The 23,352-nt window shown below is 31.4% G+C and overlaps 1 protein-coding gene across 2 annotated transcripts in view; it reads left to right on the top strand.

Annotated features, from left to right (window-relative positions):
- The window catches only part of HNF4G (hepatocyte nuclear factor 4 gamma), a 125,744-nt gene that overhangs the window by 80,061 nt on the left and 22,331 nt on the right, over positions 1-23,352 (top strand). Inside the window, exon 1 of one of the 2 annotated variants that reach the window (XM_029222892.1) lies at positions 21,728-21,912. The exons of the other annotated variant lie outside the window; for it this stretch is intronic. Coding sequence (XP_029078725.1) covers positions 21,777-21,912 — 136 coding nt within the window. The 5' untranslated portion in view covers positions 21,728-21,776. Of the gene's footprint in view, positions 1-21,727; positions 21,913-23,352 lie in introns of those variants that run through there. 2 annotated transcript variants of the gene reach the window in all.

The following is a 23,352-nucleotide window of genomic DNA, read 5'->3' as shown; positions in this document are numbered from 1 at the left end:
TGTAGATTCCATGATTGAACTGGCTCACTACCACTTAATTATAGTTCCTAAATATTTTTTGAATATGCTGTTTATGCACTGGCTTCTCCTAAATTCCATTTTTCTTCTCCCATATAAAACCAAAATGTACTCTATAAGGATTACTTTCCCCTTCCAAATTCTTGTGACCTAGGTGGAAACCACTGAAATGTCTTTTGACAAAAAAATAATAATAATAAAAAAAATCCTTTTTTGCAGTGACTAGAAATGAGACCTATCTCCATGTATAAAGGTAGAATAATATTCATGTCCTGATGGTTGAACACTACAATTTTATTTGGGCTGAAAATTTCTATAGCCATTTGAAAAGTTTATGTGTATAGAAAATTTTACATGTATATGTGTATATGTGTGAGCATTTATGAAACATATATTTTGTGTATTTATATATAGATTATATATAGGAATTATAGATAGATAGTTATCTATTTTTTATATAACCTATCTATTTACCTTCCTACCTATTTTATTACAATCTCTATCTCTATATCCCTATTTCTGGGGAGTGACACTGGGAAGAGGGAGAATTGACTTTCAAATTGTCATTTATTTACTCTGTAAATTTTGGTTTTTTTCAATCAAGCTTACATGACTTTTATAATTAAGTGTGCAAGAGAAATGGTGATGATAAGCATCATTATTCTTTTTACAGAGAATATATTTTGCAAAACTAATATTTATAATAAAGTTACGAAACTGACTCAAAAAGTATTAACTAATTCCATCAAAATTTAGTCATGTGTTTTTAAAAATACATGGTGTTTGGAAAAAATTGTATGCAGAGGTGTGTCAAGTTTAAGACAATTATAAGCTTATTAAGTGATCTGAAGAAAACATAAAAAGGAATAAATGGCATTACCAGGTTCCTGAGTAAGAAAACTAACATATGTTAATAATTCAGAAGCTTTTGAATTAATTTATAGTTTGGGCAAAACTTGTCAAAATGATTCTAAAGTTAATTTTAACATGGTAAACAGAATAAAGTCCTCATTTTGAAAAAGGATAAAAGTGAAGTCAGTGTGGCAGGAATTGATTATTGTGTAGATGGGAGAGAGGGAGAATTTAATAAAGTTTAGGATTTTATGTTGGTCTTCTGGGCTGGTGATGTTGGTCTTCTGGGCTGGTGATGTTGGTCTTCTGGGCTGATGATGGTGCCAATATAGAGTAAGAGAGTGCTGGAGAATTAGATTTGACTCAGGAGTGTAGTAGGAAGGTTATGAAGGAGATAATTTCCATTTAGGACATGTTAAGTTTGAGATACAAAGATAGTGGTAGATGAGTGGGTCTGGGTTAGCCTAGCAATATCTCTGTTTCTCCCTATCTGTCTCTCTCTTTCTCTATACCTAACCCTATTCTATATCTATACATATTTCTGGATGTTTATATATGTGTGTGTGTGTATATATATATATATATATATATATATATATATATATACATACATGGAAATTATTCATATATACATAATTGCAATTATGTGAGAGAAGATGAGATTGCCAAACTTATGAGTGTAAGAATTGACAGCTAAAAAGCAAAAATCTCACAAAGAGAACTGAGTAGAAGTGACTATAGGGCTAAAAGTCCAGTTGAGAAGATACACAAATAGAAAATTCATAAAGAGTATATTGTCTCATTTAGAGAGTGATTACAAGGTACCATGGAGGCAGACATACTTACAGGAATCTACTCAACATATAAATCAGCTGAGAAGGCATCACAAGAGAAGCAGAATGAGATATTTGTAGCTAGCATTTTAGGGTCTTATTCTCAGTTCTAGTGAGTTCTGTGTAATGAGGAAGTTTTCACTGTGAAGAGCCAAGGACTGAACCAACATGAGAAAGTGGTAAAAAGTGCAGAAGTTTGGGAGTCACTCTGGGATCCACATCTGGTGCTGTGACTCTAAGATTTGACTGACAGGGGACCTGAGGTTAAGTGGAGGTATTAAGTCAGGATTGGGTAGACTAAAAGAAATTCAGCAATTGAGGGTGAGGGTGAGAAATCTGAGCATTCTAATGCCTATCATATAGTGATATCATAGGACACTGATATATTGACAGGCATTATCATGATTCATTTGGAAATGGTGGCAAGATAAAAGTTATAGATATGGCCCATAGATGAATCTCTTTCTCTTTCTATGTCTCTGTTTCTCTCTTTTCCTCTTTCTCATCTGACTACAGATCTATCATCTATCTATGTGTGTGTATTTGTGTGTGTTTTATATAGTTGAAGGCTATGTAACTAAAAATAATTTTGAAATTAAAATTTTATCACAGTATTCTTACATTTTCTTGTAATCACCATTTTATATTGCTGCTTAATGTTTCATCCAGTTAGCACTTCGTCTTTTCATTTTGCTTATGGTATCTTTTGATATTATAAAACAAAAACAAATCAAAAGTTTTTTTTATTTAATGTAATCAGATGTATTTATATTTTCTTCATGCTTTTTTAATCTTTTATTATTATTCCATTTCCTCTACTGGCACAATAAATATATTTGATATAATTATTTTTTCTAAAAGATTTACTTTTTATATTTAAATCATTTATCTACTTTATGTATCTTTTGTGTTAAGGATTTGACTGTATGATTTCTATAGGTATAATCAGTTGTCTTAGGATCATTTATTAATTAATCCGTCATTTACCCATTGGCCTAGAATGGCATTCAGATATCAACTTCTCAGCCAGATATAGCTCTATTTTCAGTGCTTTATTCTGTTCTCCTTGTATATTGACGATCTCTATAATGATATCACACTCCCTTCATAATATGCAAGTGTGCCTTTATGTCTAATTGGAGAAGTCCTTTCTGCTGTTCTTCTTCAGAATTATCTGGGATTGCATGGGCTGTTTCCTCTTCTACATCTATTATGCAATCACTTGTTCAAATACAATGAAAACACCACTGGCTATGGGTTAAAGGTTGAGTTAAAGTTGTAGATTAACTTGAGCAGTGTTGATATCCAAGAACATGGTATATGTCTCCATTTATTTAAGTTGATGTTAATGAGTTTCAATAAAGTTTTATAATGTTCTTCATCATTTCTAAGTACATTAACTTTTTTGTTCCTCTGGTGCATGGGAGTTGTTTTTTTTTTTTCTTTTAAAAAAAAAACCCAGTATTTTTTATCAGTTTGTTGCCAGTATAGCATATGCAATTGATACTTGTATATGCAGACTGTTTGAATGATTGTATTAATAGTAATAATGTACTTGTAAATTCTTTTGCATTTTCTATTTGAACAATTAACTTGATTGGAATTTTTTATGGATTTTTTTCTTATACTCCTCTTCTGGTTAGGGCCTCTAGTACAAGATTGAATAAAAGCAATGCTAGTTGCCATCTCATCTCTTTCTTGAGTTTAAAAGCAATGATCTTAATCAGTAACTGTTAAGAATAATGTTTGATGTGATTTTTTATTTTAAAAGTTCACTAGCATTTGTAGTTTGCTAAGAGTTTTTATTGTGAATGGATATTGAATATTATCAAATGACTCCACTTTACATTAGCATCTTTATTAATTTAATCTTTAAGTTAAATTAGGATTACATCAATAGATTTTTAAATATTAAACCATCCAAACATTCCTACAATGTATCCAACTTGGTCATATTTTATTATATTTTTATACATTGCTGGATTTAATTTGCTAATTTTTATTTAAGAATTGTATCTTCTAACCTGTCCTTGCCTGATTTCAGAATTAAGAACGTATTAGTAGAGATTTTTGGTTTATGCTGTAAAATAGTGTATAAAAGATTGAGTTTGTGTGCTTTGTAAGTGTCTGATATAATTTGCTTATAAAACTTGCTGGGCCTGAAATTTTGTTATTGGTAAATTTTAATAAATCAATATAATTTTTAAGATAGTAATGACTTCATTCAGATTTTCTATTTCTTCTGATCAAATTTAGTAAGATAAATTTGTCTAGGAAAATGCCCATATGGTCTAGATTTTGTAATCAATGCCATCAAGTTGTTCATAATGTTCACATATTATTTTAAAATATCTGATGTAACTGCTTTGTTGGTTTTGTAATTCCTAATATTCTTTGTGTGTTTTCTCTTTTTTCTTCATAAGACTTGCCAGATGTTTATTTCCAACTTATTATCTACTCAAAAAACAATTGATGACATAGAACCTCTTTGTTTAACCTTTGCTTTATTTCAATAATGGATGTTTCTTTTCACTATTTCATATTTATTATATATTTTTTTCTGCTGCTTGTTTTCTGACTTTTTAAATTGGACACCAAAAGTCTAAACTTTCCTCTGACTATAGCTTAGTTTCACACAAAGTAGGTTTTCCCCCCTACTTTGCTTCATAATATCAAACTCAAATCCTGAGTTATTTAGAATATTTTTAAAATTTCTGATATAAAGTGTGTTTTTTATTATTTCTATGATTCTTATATCTAATTTTATTACATATTTTTCAGGGAATATGATCTATTTAATATTACTTTTTATTTTTATTTTGATACTTTTTCTGTGGTCAGATTTTATAAACATTCATGAATGATTGACAAGTACACATATTTTTAATTGTTGGATGATAATGTCTGTATATGTATGTTCATTCAATTAGTTTGTTAAATTTTTCCTGCTTCATCTATCAGTTGCAAAAAGATATGCATAAAATATTTTAATAATAGCACTGATTTGTCTTTTTATCGATTTTTGCTCCTTTTTGCCTTATATGTTCAAGTCTATGCCATTAACTCTATGTAAGCTTAGAAATTTTACATATTCCTGTTGAATTGTAGCATTTTCCTATTACATACTGTCCTCGTTCATCTTCATAATGCTTTTTTTCTTGAAGTTCCTTTTATCTAATATTAGCATAGCCCTCTCTTTTGTTTGTGTTGGCTTAGTATATTTTTTTCATTCTTTCACTTTCAAATTTTCTATGATTAGTGTTTCCCCTTTTAAATAGCCTAAAGCAAGATGTTGTTACTATTGTTTTACTTTAGAAAATTTATCAACTTCTGGATTTTCTCTAAATGACTGTGACATTTATAATGATTACATATATCAATCAGTACATGTCATTGTATTTTGTGATTTGTTTATTCTTTTTTTCCAAATTATTTCTGCATTCTTTTTACACTTGATCTTAGCCAAAAGGCCGAGAAGCGATATTTCTGCTTTCTTTTTGATCAGTTACTTTCTCTTCTATTTTTTTCTCCACTTTTTTAGCCTTTGCTCTCTTTAAACTAAATATTATATTTATATTATTTTACTTACTAAATTAAAATGTTAACTTGTTTACTGTACTTAAGCTTGAAATTAATATCTACATCTGTCATCTAAATAACATAAGCCTTTAAAATTCTTTAAGAATCACTTCCTCCTTAATTTAAATGTTATTGCTGATTATTACTTTAGTTATTTATCTTCGTTCATGCTTATCAATGTCTATATATTACTTTGCTTACTAGTCTTTTCAGTGTTCCAGTCCTAGTTAAGCATGTAAATTCTGGAGACATACTGCCTGAATCTATTAGCTTATTAGCTGAATGAATGACTTCATGCACACTTCTTATTTCACTGCTTTTTTTGTTTGGACTTTGGTCTTTTTTCTATGGTTTTCAGTTTCTACCTAAATGGAGACTTAGGTTACTGATTTTAAATTTTTCTTCTTTTCTAATATATGCACTTAATATTATATAATTTCCTCTAAGTTCTGCTTTAGTTTCATCCCACAGTTTTGATATGTTGTATTTATTTAGCTCAAAAAATTTTCTTTCATAAAGTCTTCTTCTTGGACTTATGGGTTATTTAGGGGTGTTGCTTAATTTCCAACATTAAAGGATTCTTTCTGAGTATCTTTCTATTATTGATTTCTAGTTTAATTCTGTTATGTTTCTAAAGCATACTTTGTATGATTTCTACTCTCTACATGTGTTAAAGTTTATTTTGTGATCCAGAATATTTTCCATCTTGGTGAATATTCCATGTGCACTTGAAAAGAATGTGTTTTCCACTGGGGTTGGATGGAGTATTCAATAAATTCAATTAGGTAGAGTTTGTTGATTGTGTTGTTTAAGTCATCTGTGTTTTATTAAGTTGATGCCCTTTGTTCAACCAATTACAGAGAGAGGAGTGCTGTTGTGGATTTAGCTATTGCTTTATTCAGATTTATGAATTTTGCCTTACGTTTTTGGAGATTTTTAAGTGCATATATATTTAAGATTGTTATGTCTTAGTAAGAATGACCCTTTTATTGTTATATAAAGGCCTTCTTTATCCCTGATAATATTCCTTGTTCTGAAGTCTCTTTGTCTGAAATTAATACAGTTTTATTTTACTTAGTAATTGCATAATATACCATTTGTCTTTTTTCTAACCTGTAACCTATTTATGTTGTTATATTTTAAGTAGGTTTCCTGTAGACAGCATATAGTTGTATTTTACTTTCTTATTCAATCCGACAGTCTCTGTATTATAGCTGGTATGTTTAGGCCATTTATATTTAAAGTGATTATTGATACAACTGTATTAAAATCTACCATTTTTCTAGTTATTTTCTATTTGTTCCATTTATGTTTTTTGTCTTTTTTTTTCTCTTCCTGTCTTCTCTGTGCTAAATTGGCCATCTTTTATGATTTCATTTTACTTCCTCTATTGGCTTATTTTTTATTCCTCCTTAGACATCAATGTGTCTTTCCATTTTTTTGTTGTTGAATAAATGAATCAATGAGATAATTTAATGTCTCTGGTCTCCTTTTTTGTGAAACATGAAAAGTAATAGTACCTACATTTTATAGTTGTTTGGATAGTTTAAAGACTTAGTAAATAGTATAATAAAATAAATAACAAATAGTATATGTAAAGATATAGTAAGTAGTACAATAATATAATAATCTAGTAATAGTATAATAAGGATTATAATGGTAGTATGATAAATAGTATTAAATATTTGTAATTGATAGATATAAATAAATAGTACAATAGGATAGTAAATAGGGTAATAAACAGCTTAGCAGAGTGCCTGGAATATATAAAGAGCTCAATTAGTACTAGTTATATAAGAAATAATCAAAGTCAAATTATGTAAGAAACTCCTTCCACCATTATGATTTCAGGACTATCTATTCCTCTAATGGAAGTCACACAAATATAACAGTAGAAGTTTTTAAGTCTTAGTAAATTTTTAAATGATGACTTTACTTTCGCTTAGTGCTCTAAATTTGTGTTCCTTTTTCCTCTTCTACTGTGTCTTTTTGCTTATTTTGTCTGCCGAATATCTTTTCTTGTTTATTTTTCTGCCTAACAGAATTTATTTTCCTATAAAAGTAGCTGACTTTTACAAATAACATAAAGTGAGTCTTTTTAATAAACAGATTGTAATTTAAAAAATATTTTGATAGTATCTTAGGTAAATTGTTGTATAAATAAATTGGAACAAGAGTGAAGTACTAACATATGGAATGTTAAATGTAAAGAATGCTGAGTTTGCTTCATTTAAATTTACTGTTATCTAACTCTTAAAGTATTATCTCAAGCAGGATATAATATAAATAAAATATTTTATATATGGATAATTTTCAATGGAAAATAACATAAGAAATAACAGTAAAACATACTCAAATCCAAAAGTATAAATATTTGGTAATGATCAGATCAAATTTTAAAGCTGTTGAAATAACAAATATTTCTTAAGTTTTATAGCTATTAAAATTAACTTTGGAGTTATTAAAATGAACTCTTTTCAAAAAAAATGCTATACTTTATAAGCTTCATTTCCATGAAAAATAGATTGATTACCATACAGTTTTACCATATAGTTTTTTTCTACTTGGTATTCATTTTTACTCATTTCATTTTAAACCTGGGTAGAAGATTCTGCCCAGGAATTGCAATTGTTATGCTAGTATATTAGTTCATTAATTAAACAAACTTTTTTTAATGTGCATAATACTACTTGACTGTGGAGATACTGGGGTTATGATGAAGTATATAAGAGGTTGTGTCTATGTAGCTTAGATTATATCAGAATATATTTGTAAGAACATTTATTTTATAATATTTCAATAAATAAAGGTTTAAGTAAATAGAGATTAATCCTTTCTTTATAATATCCAAAAGGCTGAAGCATGTTATCACAGTTGAGCCTTACAATTTTCAAAAAGCATGAACATATTTTCACAATTGATTCTCATTTAAAATATGTTGAATTTTAAATGAGGACACATGACCTAGGTCTACCATACGTAGGTCAAGTTTTCTCAACCTGAGCATTATTAACATTTGACATATTTAATTCTTTGCTGTGAGCAATCACTCTGTTGTTGTAAGATGTTTGCAGCAATCCTGGCCTGTACTCACTGTATATCAGCATCACTGCTGTCTCTAAGTTGTCACAACCGAAGAGGTCTCCAGACATTTGCAAATTTCCACCCTGAGGGGAAATTACCCTTCACTGAGAACCACTGCTATAGCTTGATGATTTTCTTAATATGCCACTTAAATTTTGGTGAAGTGATATTTCATATAAGTTAATATAAAGCTGGAACTATGTCATGCCTATATAATGGAAATACTTTCACTAGAATTTGGTTACTTGTCTTTCAGTATCTTGACAAAGTGAATTGAAGCATACCAGCAAATAGAGGGCATAAGAGAAGAAGCAAAGACTTTGGAACCAGAAAGGCTTGTTTTGAATCTCAGCTCTCTGTAGATAACACAAAGGAATAGTCCTTGAAGCCACAGGATAATGAATTTCTTCTCCTTCATGCTTTTCCTAGATGCTAATTTGACTTCTAGAATCAAGGCATTTGTACATTATATCTCTATCATTATCACATAAGCTCTCTAAGTAGCCCCCATTGCTGCAATGAGGTCTTTATGTAGAAAAAATTTTAATCCTTTATTTCATTTTCTTCTTTCCTCATTCATACAAACACATTGACCTCCCTGCTAGATGTATGATAAACTAATCGTTCCAATATTTTGGACTATAACAATGAACAATAAATGAAAAAGTGGAGAGTATCTATGTGAGTCTTCTTAGTTTGGGTATGTTGAATGTACCAGGAAGCTGGTATACAGTAGAATGTAAGCATGCGGATGTAATTAGTGAACTATTGCAAATATTTTAGGGTAAAGAGATTCAATGAGTTTTTTAAAAATCTTTCTAAAGTCCATAATAAAGAGAGAGTGTGAAATTTAGTAAAAAAGATTACCAAGACATTTCATTAACACTTAGTTTGATTATAACTGATCAGAAACAAATAATTCTGTATATTTTTGGTCCCTACTTACATTATTGCAGCAAAGTTTTACTGTATGTGACAAAAATGCATTCCAGAGAGAAAAGGATTAATCAAAAATTGGGGATATAAAATTATATTTTGCAATGGAGTAATCACTGCAATAAAAATTTGGATTCATATTTCTAAATAGTGATAGTAATTTTAAATGCATGAGATTCCAAAGGAAAAGAAAATAGCAGCAAGCTAAAGAATGAACATCTATGAGAAGAATGAGGAAAAATGGGGAGGGTGTCACACAGGTAAAGATGAAATCAGGATTATATAATTTTAAATAAAACCAGTATTGGTTTATATTGGTTTATATTTGGTAAGTCAGAGGTAGATTTCAAGTGAAGCTAATGAAACTTAAATTTCAAGACTCATCAGTTGTCTGAGCCTCTCCTAAGGTCCTGGTTAGGGCAATGTGTTTCTAGCAATTTGTTATTCTTCAAGAGCCCTCAAAATTGTATAAGCTTCATTTCCATGAAAAATAGATTGGCTACCATACAAATTTTTACCATACTGTTTTTTTTTCTACTTGGTATTAATTTTTACTCATTTCATTTTGTAAATAGTAGTAACACTATAAAATTATTCTGATAAGCTCTTAACACTTAAGTAAAACATATTTTTGCATTTTGATACAAATACATATTGAATTTATTTAAATTCTGCATATTCATGTCTTACCTAAACTTTTCCAGAGGTTCATGTTTCCGACCTAAGTTGTCATTCTTTTCTTTTCTCTTTCTTCTATAACTGAAAGGAGAACAGTTAGAAAAACATATCTGTTATAATGAATATTTATCACTGAAAAATTAAATTGACCTAATTAATGTGAATGTGACAGTGCTTGGCTGAACAAGCATTTCATTTACTATCATAACCTAAAATCATAGTGAAATTACCAGCTGAAGGGTTTTTTGGTTTTGTTTTGTTTTTTAATAAAAGATTTGGAAATAGAGTTTTTACTTTTAGGGCCCTGGAACTGAAAACTTATTTAGTTTCCTGTAACAAAAAATAAAGGTAAACATTTAGAGGCTGGTTCAACATAAACGGACAGACTTAAAAGGAATGGGTTTATTAATATATATCAATGTTTTTCTTTACATTTAAAACAAATATTAGGCATAAAAATATATTCACATAACTTTTTTAAAGGTTGGTAGTGCCTTAACAGGTTGACACAGGAATTTAAAAAATAGACTACAAAGGACTTTGTAATTCTCCAAAAGATTTTATTTTGCCTCAAAATAAAATTAACGTTATACAGCCAATGAATAACTTTCTGTTTATTGCATATTGGAAACCTCAGTAATAATGCATATATGTATATACAGTGGATCCTCATTATTCGCAGATTCCATGTTTGTGAATTTGACTACTTGCTAAAATTTATTTCTAACCCCAATATCAATACTTGAAACACTTTTGCAGTGCCGCGTAATGAAAAGTTTGAGTTGCTAGATGATGGCGTTCCCAGTTGAGGTCAAATAAGACAACACAGCCTTTTTGTTTCAGCTCTGTTCTGTAAACAAGTGTTCTTTTCACAACATATTTAGTGCCATGTTTCCCTCATTTTTGTGCTTTTTGTTGGTGATTTTTCTGTTTAAAATGACCCCAAAGGTAGTACTGTCTAGTGTTCCTAATTGCTGAAGGCTATGATTTGCCTTACAGAGAAACTATGTGTGTTAGATAAGCGTCATTCAGGCATGAGTTATAATGTTGCTGACAATGAGTTCAATGGTAATGAATCAACAATATAGATATTAAATAAGGGGTCTTTAAACAGAAACCCACGTAAAACAAGTTTATGAATTGATCCATTGATGACAATGTTGTGACCAGAAGCTCACAGGAAGGTCACCCTGTGTTTCCCCTAGGAGCAAAAGTTCCATATTTGTTAACACAGTGTTTGCAGCAACTTCCTACTGAAATACCTAAAAATAAAGAACAATGTGAATTAAAGCAGACATTGAGGAATCAGAGACTAAGGAGGGTTTACACCTCTTTCTATCTACCTACATACCAGTAAGTTTGCTGTTTCAAGGTCTAAATGTATAAGACAGTGAATTTCTCAATTCAGCTTTGTGAATCCAATGGAAACACAATGGTTCAATTATCCACCTCTTTATAGAGAAATAAATTATTATTATTATTTTATTGTAAGTTTCATGAGGGCAGGAAATTTCTCTATTTGTTCATGTAGAAATACTCAGTCACTGGAAAAGTACGTTACATACAAAATTTACTTCTGTGCTCAATATTAATGCTATGCTCTGTCAAAGTTAATTATTTGCATATATATTTTATTCACACATTCAATAAGTATCTGTGGAATGTTTACCATGTGGAAGACACTATTCTAGGCCCTAAAGACACAATAATAAATAGAAAATATAAAATCTTTGCCTTTCTAGAACTTAGCAGCTTAAAGCAATGGTTTCCCAAATTTTCAGCACTTTGGAATCTCCTAAAGAATTTTAAAAACACTGATACCTGACTACCACCTCAGACATTCTAATGTAATTGGTATCTGATGCAACTTGGGCCTTGGGATCTTTAAAAGTTCTCCAGATGATTCTAACGTGCAGCAGAATTTGTGAATCACTGACCTAATGTATGTTACACATTAAGCAATTCCAAATTGCTTACTTGATAGTGGTGATAGCTTCTGATACTTTAATTTTGAAACTTAGCACTTTGGCAAAAGCCATGACCTTACCTGTGACATTTGGCTCAAATTAAATTAATATTTGTTTGCTATTAATATCATTTTAATCGTCTATATTCTTAATCCAAAAGACATACTTCATTATGGTATTTTCAAAAAACCAACGAATATTGCGTTTTTTAAAAAGAAATTTACATAAATTGTGGTGAAATATTTAACATTTCAGTTGAGTTGACCAAATACCTAACTATATTAAATAGAGATGCAAATCTTAATTAGTTTCATCTAAATCAGTTATCACAGAGACTTCCCTGGTGGCACAGTGGTTAAGAATCCACCTGCCACTGCAGGGGACACGGGTTCAATCCACGGTCCGGGAAGATCCCACATGCTGCAGAGCAGCTAAGCCCGTGAGCTACAACTACTGAACCTGTGCTCTAGGACCCGTGTGCCACAAAAACTGAGCCACGTGCTGCAACTACTGAAGCCCGCGCGCCTAGAGCCCGTGCTCCACAGCAAGAGAAGACACAGCAATGAAAAGCCCGTGCACCGCAAGGAAGAGTAGCCCCCGCTTGCCGCAACTAGAGAAAGCCCACGCGCAGCAAGGAAGACCCAACTCGGCCAAATAAATAAAATAATAAAATAAATCAATTATCACATTATTACATACACAGGGAGAACAACAATTATTTTGTTCTCCCTGTGTATGTAAGAAAGCTTTAAGGAGGAATGTTGAGCTGTTCTTGACGATATGACTGTGTGTATAATCTACTACTACATTTTTAAAATGAAGAAACCATAACTCTTATGTGTGTATATGTGTATGTATGTATGCATTGGTCTCCCAGATGCAAAAGTTTATGGTCATTATAATACATTTATTCAAAATGTTCAAGTCAGTGCACTCAGCATAGTAGAACTGCTGCTATTTTTATTAAACATTATACCACTTTAGAACATATTTGAGATAGGTACTGGCTCAAACTGATAACTTTCTTCCCTTTATTTTGCATAATACAGCATCTTTGGTATCAGAGTGCCACAACAATCTTAAATATTCTGACTAACTTTGCTGAGTTTGCAGTGGCAACAATGATAATACTGATTGTAAAAACCAAATGCAGAAATAGTGACTGTCGAATCCTAACATGTTGCTTATATCCAGACTTTTTTTAATTTTCCTTACCAGTATAATCTATATTCCAGTTAATAATTTAGTACTAATCAGCTCCTTATCTTCTGGAAAGGAGAGTCTGTTTTGAATCATGAGGCAACTGACCTTGAAGGTAGGTTTAATATATGCAGATTTCTCATATCACCTCTAAGCTTTTACTCAAAGTGTTTTCTTGGTTACATTTAGGTCTCAGCTGCGCAGTCCTCCTTTTGTCTATCTTAACAGTAACTGATTTAATTATGATACCATTTTCACTCTTCTTTAGTTCAGGGTTTTACACTTATTGTATAACTAGTTTTAAATAACAATCTGATGTTTTAATGAGCATATAGAAAGAAATGAGTAGCTGAGGTAAACCATAAATATTATAAAAAATAGTAACATTTCTAAACTAATTCAGGTATTTCACAAGATGCTGTGTATCTCTGTCCAATTTATTTATTTAGCAATTTTTAGTAGTGATGTGAGTTGTTTGCATTGATCAGATAAAAGGTGGATCTAAAATAGGGATGTAAAATTGTTTCCTTGGGGTATAGTCATGAGTTGAAAGACAATATGAACTGAGCAATAAGCTATTGAATAATTATAATTATTTCAAAGGAATTAGAAAACTTTGTAAGTAAAATTTATGAACGTGCAGTTTAATTTTAATTTTTTTCCACCAGTTCTAAAACGAGTATATTTCAATAAAAATAATACTGTATATTTTTTAATGTAGGTAATGACTTTAGTTTAAATGACCTAATGAGTTTTGTGGTTCTGCTGGTCATTGCACGATCATCAGCTAGATTGAAGAAGGAAAAAAGACAAGGAAAAATTATTTTTGTTTGTCTAAAAATGATATATAATCCGTGCTTTAAGAAAGAATCTATGAACCACTTTGAAAATAGAATCCTGTCATTAGATCCAATTTCAGACTGCTTTCTTTGCATGTCAGTGATAGCAACTTACTTTGAAGATTAAAATGCCTATTTTGATTTGTTTTAATTTTTAAATATGTTTGTTTTCCCTCATTGAAAGTAGAAAGCATAAGAGACAAGATTTCTATTTCGAAAAAGGGCTGATGATTAAGACAGTGGCAGCCAGGAAAATAATGATTTTTTTAATTGACTTTTTTTTTTGAGAAATGAAAGGTGCCTTTGCTTTGAATTAATAATCCATTTTATTGGGTGGAGTTCTCCTCTTATTGGTTTCCAGTTTACACTGAAAAATATACTGGGTTGCAGAGATAAACCCATGCACATATGGTCACCTTATCTTTGATAAAGGAGACAAGAATATACAATAGAGAAAAGACAGCCTCTTCAATAAGTGGTGTTGGAAAAACTGGACAGCTACATGTAAAAGAATGAAATTAGAATAATCCCTAACACCATACACAAAAATAAACTCAAAATGGATTAAAGACCTAAATGTAAGGCCAGACACTATCAAACTCTTAGAGGAAAACATAGGCAGAACACTCTATGACATAAATCACAGCAAGATCCTTTTTGACCCACCTCCTAGAGAAATGGAAATAAAAATAAACAAATGGGACCCAATGAAACTTAAAAGCTTTTGCACAGCAAAGGAAACCATAAACAAGACCAAAAGACAACCCTCAGAATGGGAGAAAATATTTGCAAATGAAGCAACTGACAAGGGATTAATCTCCAAAATTTACAAGCAGCTCATGCAGCTCAATATCAAAAAAACAAACAACCCAATCCAAAAATAGGCAGAAGACCTAAATAGACATTTCTCCAAAGATGATATACAGATTGCCAACAAACACATGAAAGAATGCTCAACATCATTAATCATTAGAGAAATGCAAATCAAAACTACAATGTGATATCATCTCACACCAGTCAGAATGGCCATCATCAAAAAATCTACAAACAATAAATGCTGGAGAGGATTTGGAGAAAAGGTAACTGTCATACACTGTTGGTGGGAATGTAAATTGATACAGCCACTATGGAGAACAGTATGGAGGTTCCTTAAAAACTAAAACTAGAACTACCATACAACCCAGCAATCCCACTACTGGGCATATACCCCGAGAAAAACATAATTCAAAAAGAGTCATGTACCACAATGTTCATTGCAGCTCTATTTACAACAGCCAGGACATGGAAGCAGCCTAAGTGTCCATCAACAGATGAATGGATAAAGGAGATGTGGCACATATATACAATGGAATATTACTCAGCCATAAAAAGAAATGAAATTAAGTTATTTGTAGTGAGGTAGATGGACCTAGAGTCTGTCATACAGAGTGAAGTAAGTAAGAAAGAGAAAAATACCATATGCTAACACATACATATGGAATCTAAAAAAAAAGAAAAGAAAATGGTCATGAAGAACCTAGGGGCAAGATGGGAATAAAGTCGCAGACCTACTAGAGAATGGACTTGAGGACATGGGGAGGGGGAAGGGTAAGCTGGGACAAAGTGAGAGAGTGGTAGTGTATATATGTCCATATATACACTACCAAGTGTAAAATAGACAGCTAGTGGGAAGCAGCCGCATAGCACAGGAAGATCAGCTCAGTGCTTTGTTACCACTTACAGGGGTGGGATTGGGCAGGTAGGAGGGAGGGAGACACAAGAGGGAAGAGATATGGGGATATATGTATATGTATAACTGATTCACTTTGTTATAAAGCAGAAAGTAACACACCATTGTAAAGCAATTATACTCCAATAAAAATGTTAAGAAAAAACATACGTATACTGGGTTGATTTGGATTGCTATTCTTCATCAAACTTTTAGTGGTCACATTTGTGTAATCTTCAGAGTTGAAAAAGTGGAACATGGAAACAAAAGAAACTACTTTTGGGATTAGTATAGTACTTTTGGTACTTTTGGTAATGAAAAGTAATCTCAAAGGAATACATTTACAGAACAAATTTTGTTAAGTAAAACTTTAAAATAAAATGTTTTAATGTTAATATTCCAAATTATTTTCATGAAAATTCTTTTATGAAAATAACATTGATTTTTACTAGCCTGTTTTCTATTTTGAATCATGCTCTGAATGAATGATTTAATTAAAGTATAGAACTATTTAACAGGCTTAATATTCTTACAGATAAGATAGCAATGTTTCTGCTATTATCTTGAATAGTCAGTCAATAGTGAACTGAGTTGTTTTCTTTAAATCCTATGTTGTTTTCATCTCTTGTTATGTTGCTCTAAAGAAATTTAAATATCATATTTCACATGCCAGTTTAAGGAACCATTGCTTTAACATTTTTCAAGAACATTAGTTATGCTATTTAAAACTGACATTTTATCTACAAATAATGTTGTTTTTCTTTCTGAGGTATATGACCTAACTAGGAGTAAGAAGGTATATCTTAGCCTACAAGCCATGAGATCACACTAAAAAACAATAACATTTTGTTCAGCATACAGAACAGATACTGCAAAGTGACCTCTGTTTAAGGAGCTTTCAGTAGATCATAGTTTATGATGTATATTTATATTTTTGAATGTAGATTAAGTTTATATATCTCTATTTTAGAAAATGTATGTTAATTATTACAAATTGCTGTGTTAGGAAGTAGCATGAATATTTGATGATTCTCCCAATTAAACAGTAAGAAGTAAATTTAAAATTACTCATAAGTTTATTATGTTGAAGGTAGGGTTTAACAACATAAGTCCCATTTATTTAAGGACAATCATTTCTGTATCACCTAGGCATAAAATTAATACATTTTTTCTTATGACTACTTAAGCTTTTAATCTAATGTAGCCTTAATGAATTTATCCATAAGAAGTACTTGATGAAGCAATTATGAAAATCTCCCTGGACTTTTCATCTGTCCCTTTACTGGAAATACCTGAATTTTAATATGAAAATATATAAACAAATACCATAACTGTTTTACACATCTACATTTTATACTGTACAATTAAATGGTATAATTTTCTTTTGTTCAATTGTGCCAAGTGACATGTTTCCAAAAATCAAAGTTACTAAGTTATGAAAATGTCACAATCACTATTGAAAGGGAAAACACAAAACACTAAAGAGTGATACTTGCTTGATTATGATATGCATTATTAAAAATCCAAAGTAACCATGACTAAAATTATTTCTCTGTGACATTTTCTTTTTTTGTTATCTCTTTATTTCCTTTCTTTCTCACCCTCCTCATTGTCCTTCCTTACTCCTCTTTAAGCAAACAAAAATATTCTGAATGAAGCCTAATTAATTTTAAAAGTAGATAGGAGGGATTTGTCTTATGGAGGAATACAAGTTAATTTTAAAAAACAAGTTATCTCATGTTAAAATCAATTCAAGAGAAAAATCTAATCTCTACTTAGCCAGCTCCCTGCATTGACTCAGGTTCTCAACTTCCTTTGTAGAAGATACTAATTTAGTTTCCAGGGTAGGCTACTTTCCTTAAGTAGAAGGCATCTTTTTTTTTTTTTTTAACCAACATTGTTTTTTTATACATTTCTCTGATTACTAATAAGGTTGATAATTTTCCCATATTGTAATTCAGTTCATCATAAATCTTTTGATTTTATTGTGCTAAGAATATCTAACATAAGTGCTGCCTTTTTAATAAATTTTTAAGTTGTGTTATACATTATTGTTGGCTGGTACAATGTTGTATGGCAGATCTTTAGAACTTACTCATCTTGCTTCAATAAAATTTTAAACCTTTTAATTAGTAACTTCCCCTTTCTCCCTCCCCCTGGCCCCTGGCAACCACCATTCCTCTCTTTGAATCTATAAGGATGACTATTTTAGATTTCTCATATTAGTGCAATCTTGCAGTATTTGTATTTCTGTGATGGGCTTATTCTATTTATCATAATGTTTTTAAGGCTCATCCGTGTTGTAGTATGTATCACTAGTTCATTCCTTTTTAAAGCTGAATAGTTTTCCATTATATATCACATTTTTTTTAATCCATTCATCCATTATGGACATTTGTATTGTTTCCACCTTGGCTATTGTTATTAGTGCCGCAGTGTCCTCTGACCATCTCATCAACTCTATATAGTTATCAAGGATCACTTGTATTTTTTTACCTAGCATGTTAATGCCATTTATTCTTGTTATTTTACTCTATAATTTAGTTAAATATTGCATAATCTAATGAAATATGAGGGTTAAAAGAAAAAAATTTCCCTATAAAAACCAAGGAAAGTACTTTGGAAGTGAATAAAAGCAAGTTGATTAAAATATATTTCAAAAAGTATAAAATTCTAGAAGGCTTCTGTATTCCAGTTGCTTTACAGATACCTTTGACTTTTTCTCCACTTAAAAAAAAATACAAGAAATCAAAGGTAGTGTATGGGATTTATTAAAAAAATAATAATAATAAAGAATCCCCAATGTAAATTGGTGCGGCTGCCATGGAGAGCTGTATGGAAGTCCCTTAAAAAACTAAAAATAGTTACCATGTGATCCAGCAATCCCACTCCTGGGCATATATCCAGAGAAAACTCTAATTCAAAAGATACATGCACCCTAATGTTCATAGCAACACTATTTACAATAGCCAAGACATGGGAGAAAACTAAGTGTCCATCGACAGATGAATGGATAAAAAAGATGTGGCACATATATACAATGGAATATTACTCAGCCATAACAAAGAATGAAATAATGCCATTTGCAGCAACATGGATAGACCTAGAGATTATCATACTAAGTGAAGCAAGCCAGGGAAGGACAAACATCCTATGATATCACTTACATATGGAATCTTAAAAAATGATACAAGTGAACTTATTTACAAAACAGAAACAGACTCACAGACATAGAAAAAAAATGTATGGTTACCAAAGGGGAAAGCAGGGTGGGGTGGGAAAGGATAACTTAAGAGTTTGGGATTAACAGGTACACACTACTTTATACAACATAGGTAAGTAACAAGGTTCTACTGTATAGCACAGGGAATTATAGTCAATATCTTACAATAACCTATAATGGAAAAGAATCTGAAAAAGAATATATGTATGTATATTCTATATATACTTCAATTTAAAAAGAAAAAATCCATTTATTTGGATTCTTACTCAAATAAAAGGTCTTGGTTATCCAACAAAACAGTAACAATTATACATATTAAGTATAGATATACCATTTTTATGACTCTTTGTTTCAATTATTTTATTTGCTTAACTAGTTCAGTAAATTACCAGTTCTAGAATTTAAGAAAAGAGGACTTCTACTCTACTTTGTAATGTCTTAGAAGATTAAAAACAAAACAAAACAAAAACAAAGAGAATCTTTCCTTCACTAGAGTGAGGCTGACTGAATTCTGTGGGAGTTTCCACATCTGAAGATCATTAAGACAGACTGCCCCCATTGAAGAGATATGCCTGCTATTTCAATCCTCTGTATCTTCTGGAAATTCTCAAGTTTTTACTTGATAAAGTGAAGAAAATAATTTACAATAATGTGTTTCATCTTGAAAACCAGCTCTAATTGCCAGTGGCTACTTGAGGATCTGTGCTGAGATGAATTTAAAGCTCCTTCCACTTTTGAGTGCAGTGCCCTGATCCATGGTGATGCCACCCATGGACACAGGATGGAGTAGACCAATAAAACTATGACAGCATTGTTCTCCTGATCTATATCCACATTTCTCTTTTTATCACATTTCTCTTAAGTGTTTTGCAGTCTTATAAATGAATGGTTCTCGACCTTTTTCTTTGCTTCTTTTCCTTCTGTTGGTACACTCCCATTGGTGACATACCTCAGCATCGGTTCGTCACAAAGTGCATGTGAAAGACTGTGGGCAATGCACAATGCACTCTTTGTGTTCACACAGGAAACACAACAGGTCTGTGCTACTTCACCACAAATGAGAACCACTTCATGTAAATGAAAACCACAGGATTTTCATGTTGTGCCCTTCAAAAACAACTACTACAGTTAACCTTCTAAAATCAGTCCCTGAAATTTATCCCCCCAATATTATCCTCACAATTAAGAATCCTACAGAATATAAAGGCAAGAGGACTATTCCAGTGATCCCTGTTTGATTTAGTGACGCTGGCTGCTGAAATGACTCTGCTATTTTCTTCACATGGCTTTGAGTTTAAGAGGCCAGTCTTCCCTGATGAAAAATATAATAATTTCTAAGATACAGTAGTCACAAAGTCTATGGTGTTAAGAAATTGAATAAGAAATATTACTTTGCAGTAATTGTTAACAAATGTGGAAAATGAAATTCTGACTTTATAATGTAAATGTGGCTGGAATTCTTTCTTGGAAGATAAAATCAATAAACATATTCTCAGAAATAAAATATAATCTTTGAATATTATCTTCTAAATTTCCCCACACTCTAAATGCTTCTTGTCACACATACACATAAAAGATATAGTGTGCTTTATAAATGTTATGTATGAGAAAGTTGATGATGGGAACGTGTAAATCTACATATGTTCAGTTTAATGTCTAGAATGTAACTGACATCAGAAGTAAAAATATGTGAAACCTTATTCATGTAACATTTATTTATTTATTATTATTTTTGTCTTTTTTGTTGTTTTTATTTTTATTAAAGTTATAAAAGCACGTAGATTTAAGAATTAAATAATTCTACAAAGTTTCTCCCAAGAATTCTACAAAACAAAAAACAAACAAAAAAGGTAAACGGACATCGTTCTCAGAGGCACTTCTTTTAGCCTTCTTTTTTCTTTCTTTTTTTCCCCCCACTATTACCTCATGACTTTAAGTGACATGCTGCTTCTTGTACTTTCGGTTTTAGTGTTCTCCATTGACTCTCCACTATGGAGACTGAGGATTTAGCTTTCTTTCCTACCCTGTCTTCAATGCACACTGGTATTCAGCCTCCTGCACATCTTTTCCAAGGGGCCTCCCTGAAGCAGTTTTTAAGGGCTCTCAGGCTGCATGCCATGGCAAGCTTCCCAGCATCTCACCGTGGTTGTCTAACAATTACTTATCGAATGCCTACAAGATACTAGCAACTGCACTGGTTCTGCCCTTGGAACATTTACAAACATGCAAGGGACACTGACTCATAGATTGATAACTAAAGAGAATGTGTTTCAGGCCATATTAGGGCTATGCCCAGGCTTCTACTGGAATATATCATAAATCCCTGTCATTTCAAATTGAAAATTTGTTTTTCCTCAACATAAAGTTAGCTAAGGAAACTTGAAATTATTAAGTGCTTATGTTAAGTGTTAGCTTACAGTCTTGACTTACCCTATTTATAACAGTAAAGTGATTCTCATTTTTTTAGAACATGGGACATGAGATTTCAGCCGCTTAAATGGGAGAAATGATGCTATAATGACAGTTCAAAATCAGAGGTATTCTCTTTTCTATTTTTAATCCTCTTAATGACATCATTTATTGTCTACTGGAAATCCATTTAGGAAATCACGTTAGTCCACTAAGCACTTCAGATAAGGTGATTTCATGAAGCATTCCAACATTATCACAATGAATTGCTTTCGTACACCATAAAAGAAAAAGAAGTAAGCAGAATATGGCCTGCTGAAGGAGTTTACAGTTTTACAGCTCCTCCCACTGTAGCACATAAGTCACTCAGTTACAGTTAACTTTGGATTATCCCTCACAGATTGAAAGCCCAACAGCCATCACACACTCTGGGCCTGTGGTGCCACTCGTATGTGTGTATCTAAATCAATGATGAGGGTATCGGAACCGATACTGGACATGGAGATGGCAAATTACAGTGAAGTTTTGGACCCAACTTACACAACTTTGGAGTTTGAAACTATGCAGATTCTGTATAATTCAAATGGTGAGTTCTCATCTGCTTGTAGATAAAAAAGAAAAGTAAGTATAATGAGAGCAGGAAAACTGAGCTTCCCAGGTGGTGGTTCCGTGTGTTTTATTGCTGGAGAATTCAGGGCTTGTTTTTTAAGGCCACAAATCTGAGGCTTTTGCACTTCATCACAAAATTTAAATTAATAATGCTATGGCTATCTTATGTTTGAGATAGAGAAAGCTTAGCTATGCATAATAAAGTAACCTCGGAATTCTGTCATGGGCCACTTAGATAGAAAGAGTAGCTTCAGCAGTTATTTTATTTACTGTAAATCACAGTAATGAGTAATATTGGCAGGTTGGCTGTAAAGTATATTTTCTATGCAACATTTAAAATGACATATGGAAAATTGTCCTTAGAACACTGGAGAGTTTTACTGGTTGCCTTCTTTCATTATTCCAGTTCTCAACTGCTGCTGATGAGAAACTGTATTTAACATTACTATCAAGTTTTTGCATTGAACACAAATATGAAAAGAAATAAGGGTTTATATTATAACTGCACTTGACAAGCTAATGTTTAGCCTCACAAAGCTCTTGGTATTTATCTACTGTAACATTTTAACTTTAAATAAGACATGACTTGTTTAGGGCTCATGTCTTTATAGAATACAGTTTACTACTGACTTTGAATTTAGATATTTTTTCATGTAAAAATTTTGTCCAAGATCAGTTATAATTGTTAGAACTCATAAAATCTGCAAATTATGTATGCTTTGGAAAATTCTGTGTGTGTGTGTGTGTGTGTGTGTGTGTGTGTGTGTGTGTGTTTAGCTCAGGACTGAGAATATATCTTGTACTCAGGATATCTTAACGTTCTACTATGCTGTACAATTTCAGTGACCGCTATAGCTGTAATATTTGCAATAAACAACAATAATTTATTAGTGGGAAGATTTCTAAGCATTTTCAGAAGATGAATTCTGAAATTTTAGCACAAAGGGGTTAAAATCAATTGACAGTGCCTCTATCAGGAAGTCACTATTTTTAATCCTTATGTTTAGATTTGACTAAGGTATTTAATAAAGTATTTACCTCAATAGACTCATGAATTTTTTAAAGGCTATAGATTACTAAATAGTAGGGACAGATTTATCATAAATATTTACTAAAACAACTGACTTATATGGCTATTTCCAAAGTGTTGTCTAACTTGTTTTCTTGTAATAATATGTAAATTCTTGTTAATAATATGTAAGTATGACATTAAACTGGAAGCAAGAGTTGAATATTTTTTTTGTTTCCATATAATCTTCCAGAACACAGTCAATCCTTAACACTTCTGCCATATTTCTAATATCTATTTTGTTTATGTTATCAAAAGAAAAATTACTAGCATTTAAATTCTAAAATGTCACATGATTACCCTTAAGCATATTCTCACTGAAGATTTTTGTAACTTTATGAAGTTATA

The sequence above is a fragment of the Monodon monoceros genome, unplaced genomic scaffold (genome assembly GCF_005190385.1).
Source record: "Monodon monoceros isolate NGI ecotype Baffin Bay Population unplaced genomic scaffold, NGI_Narwhal_1 Super_Scaffold_14, whole genome shotgun sequence".
NCBI classification, from domain to species: Eukaryota; Metazoa; Chordata; class Mammalia; order Artiodactyla; family Monodontidae; genus Monodon; species Monodon monoceros.
This window is presented reverse-complemented; position numbering and strand designations above follow the sequence as displayed.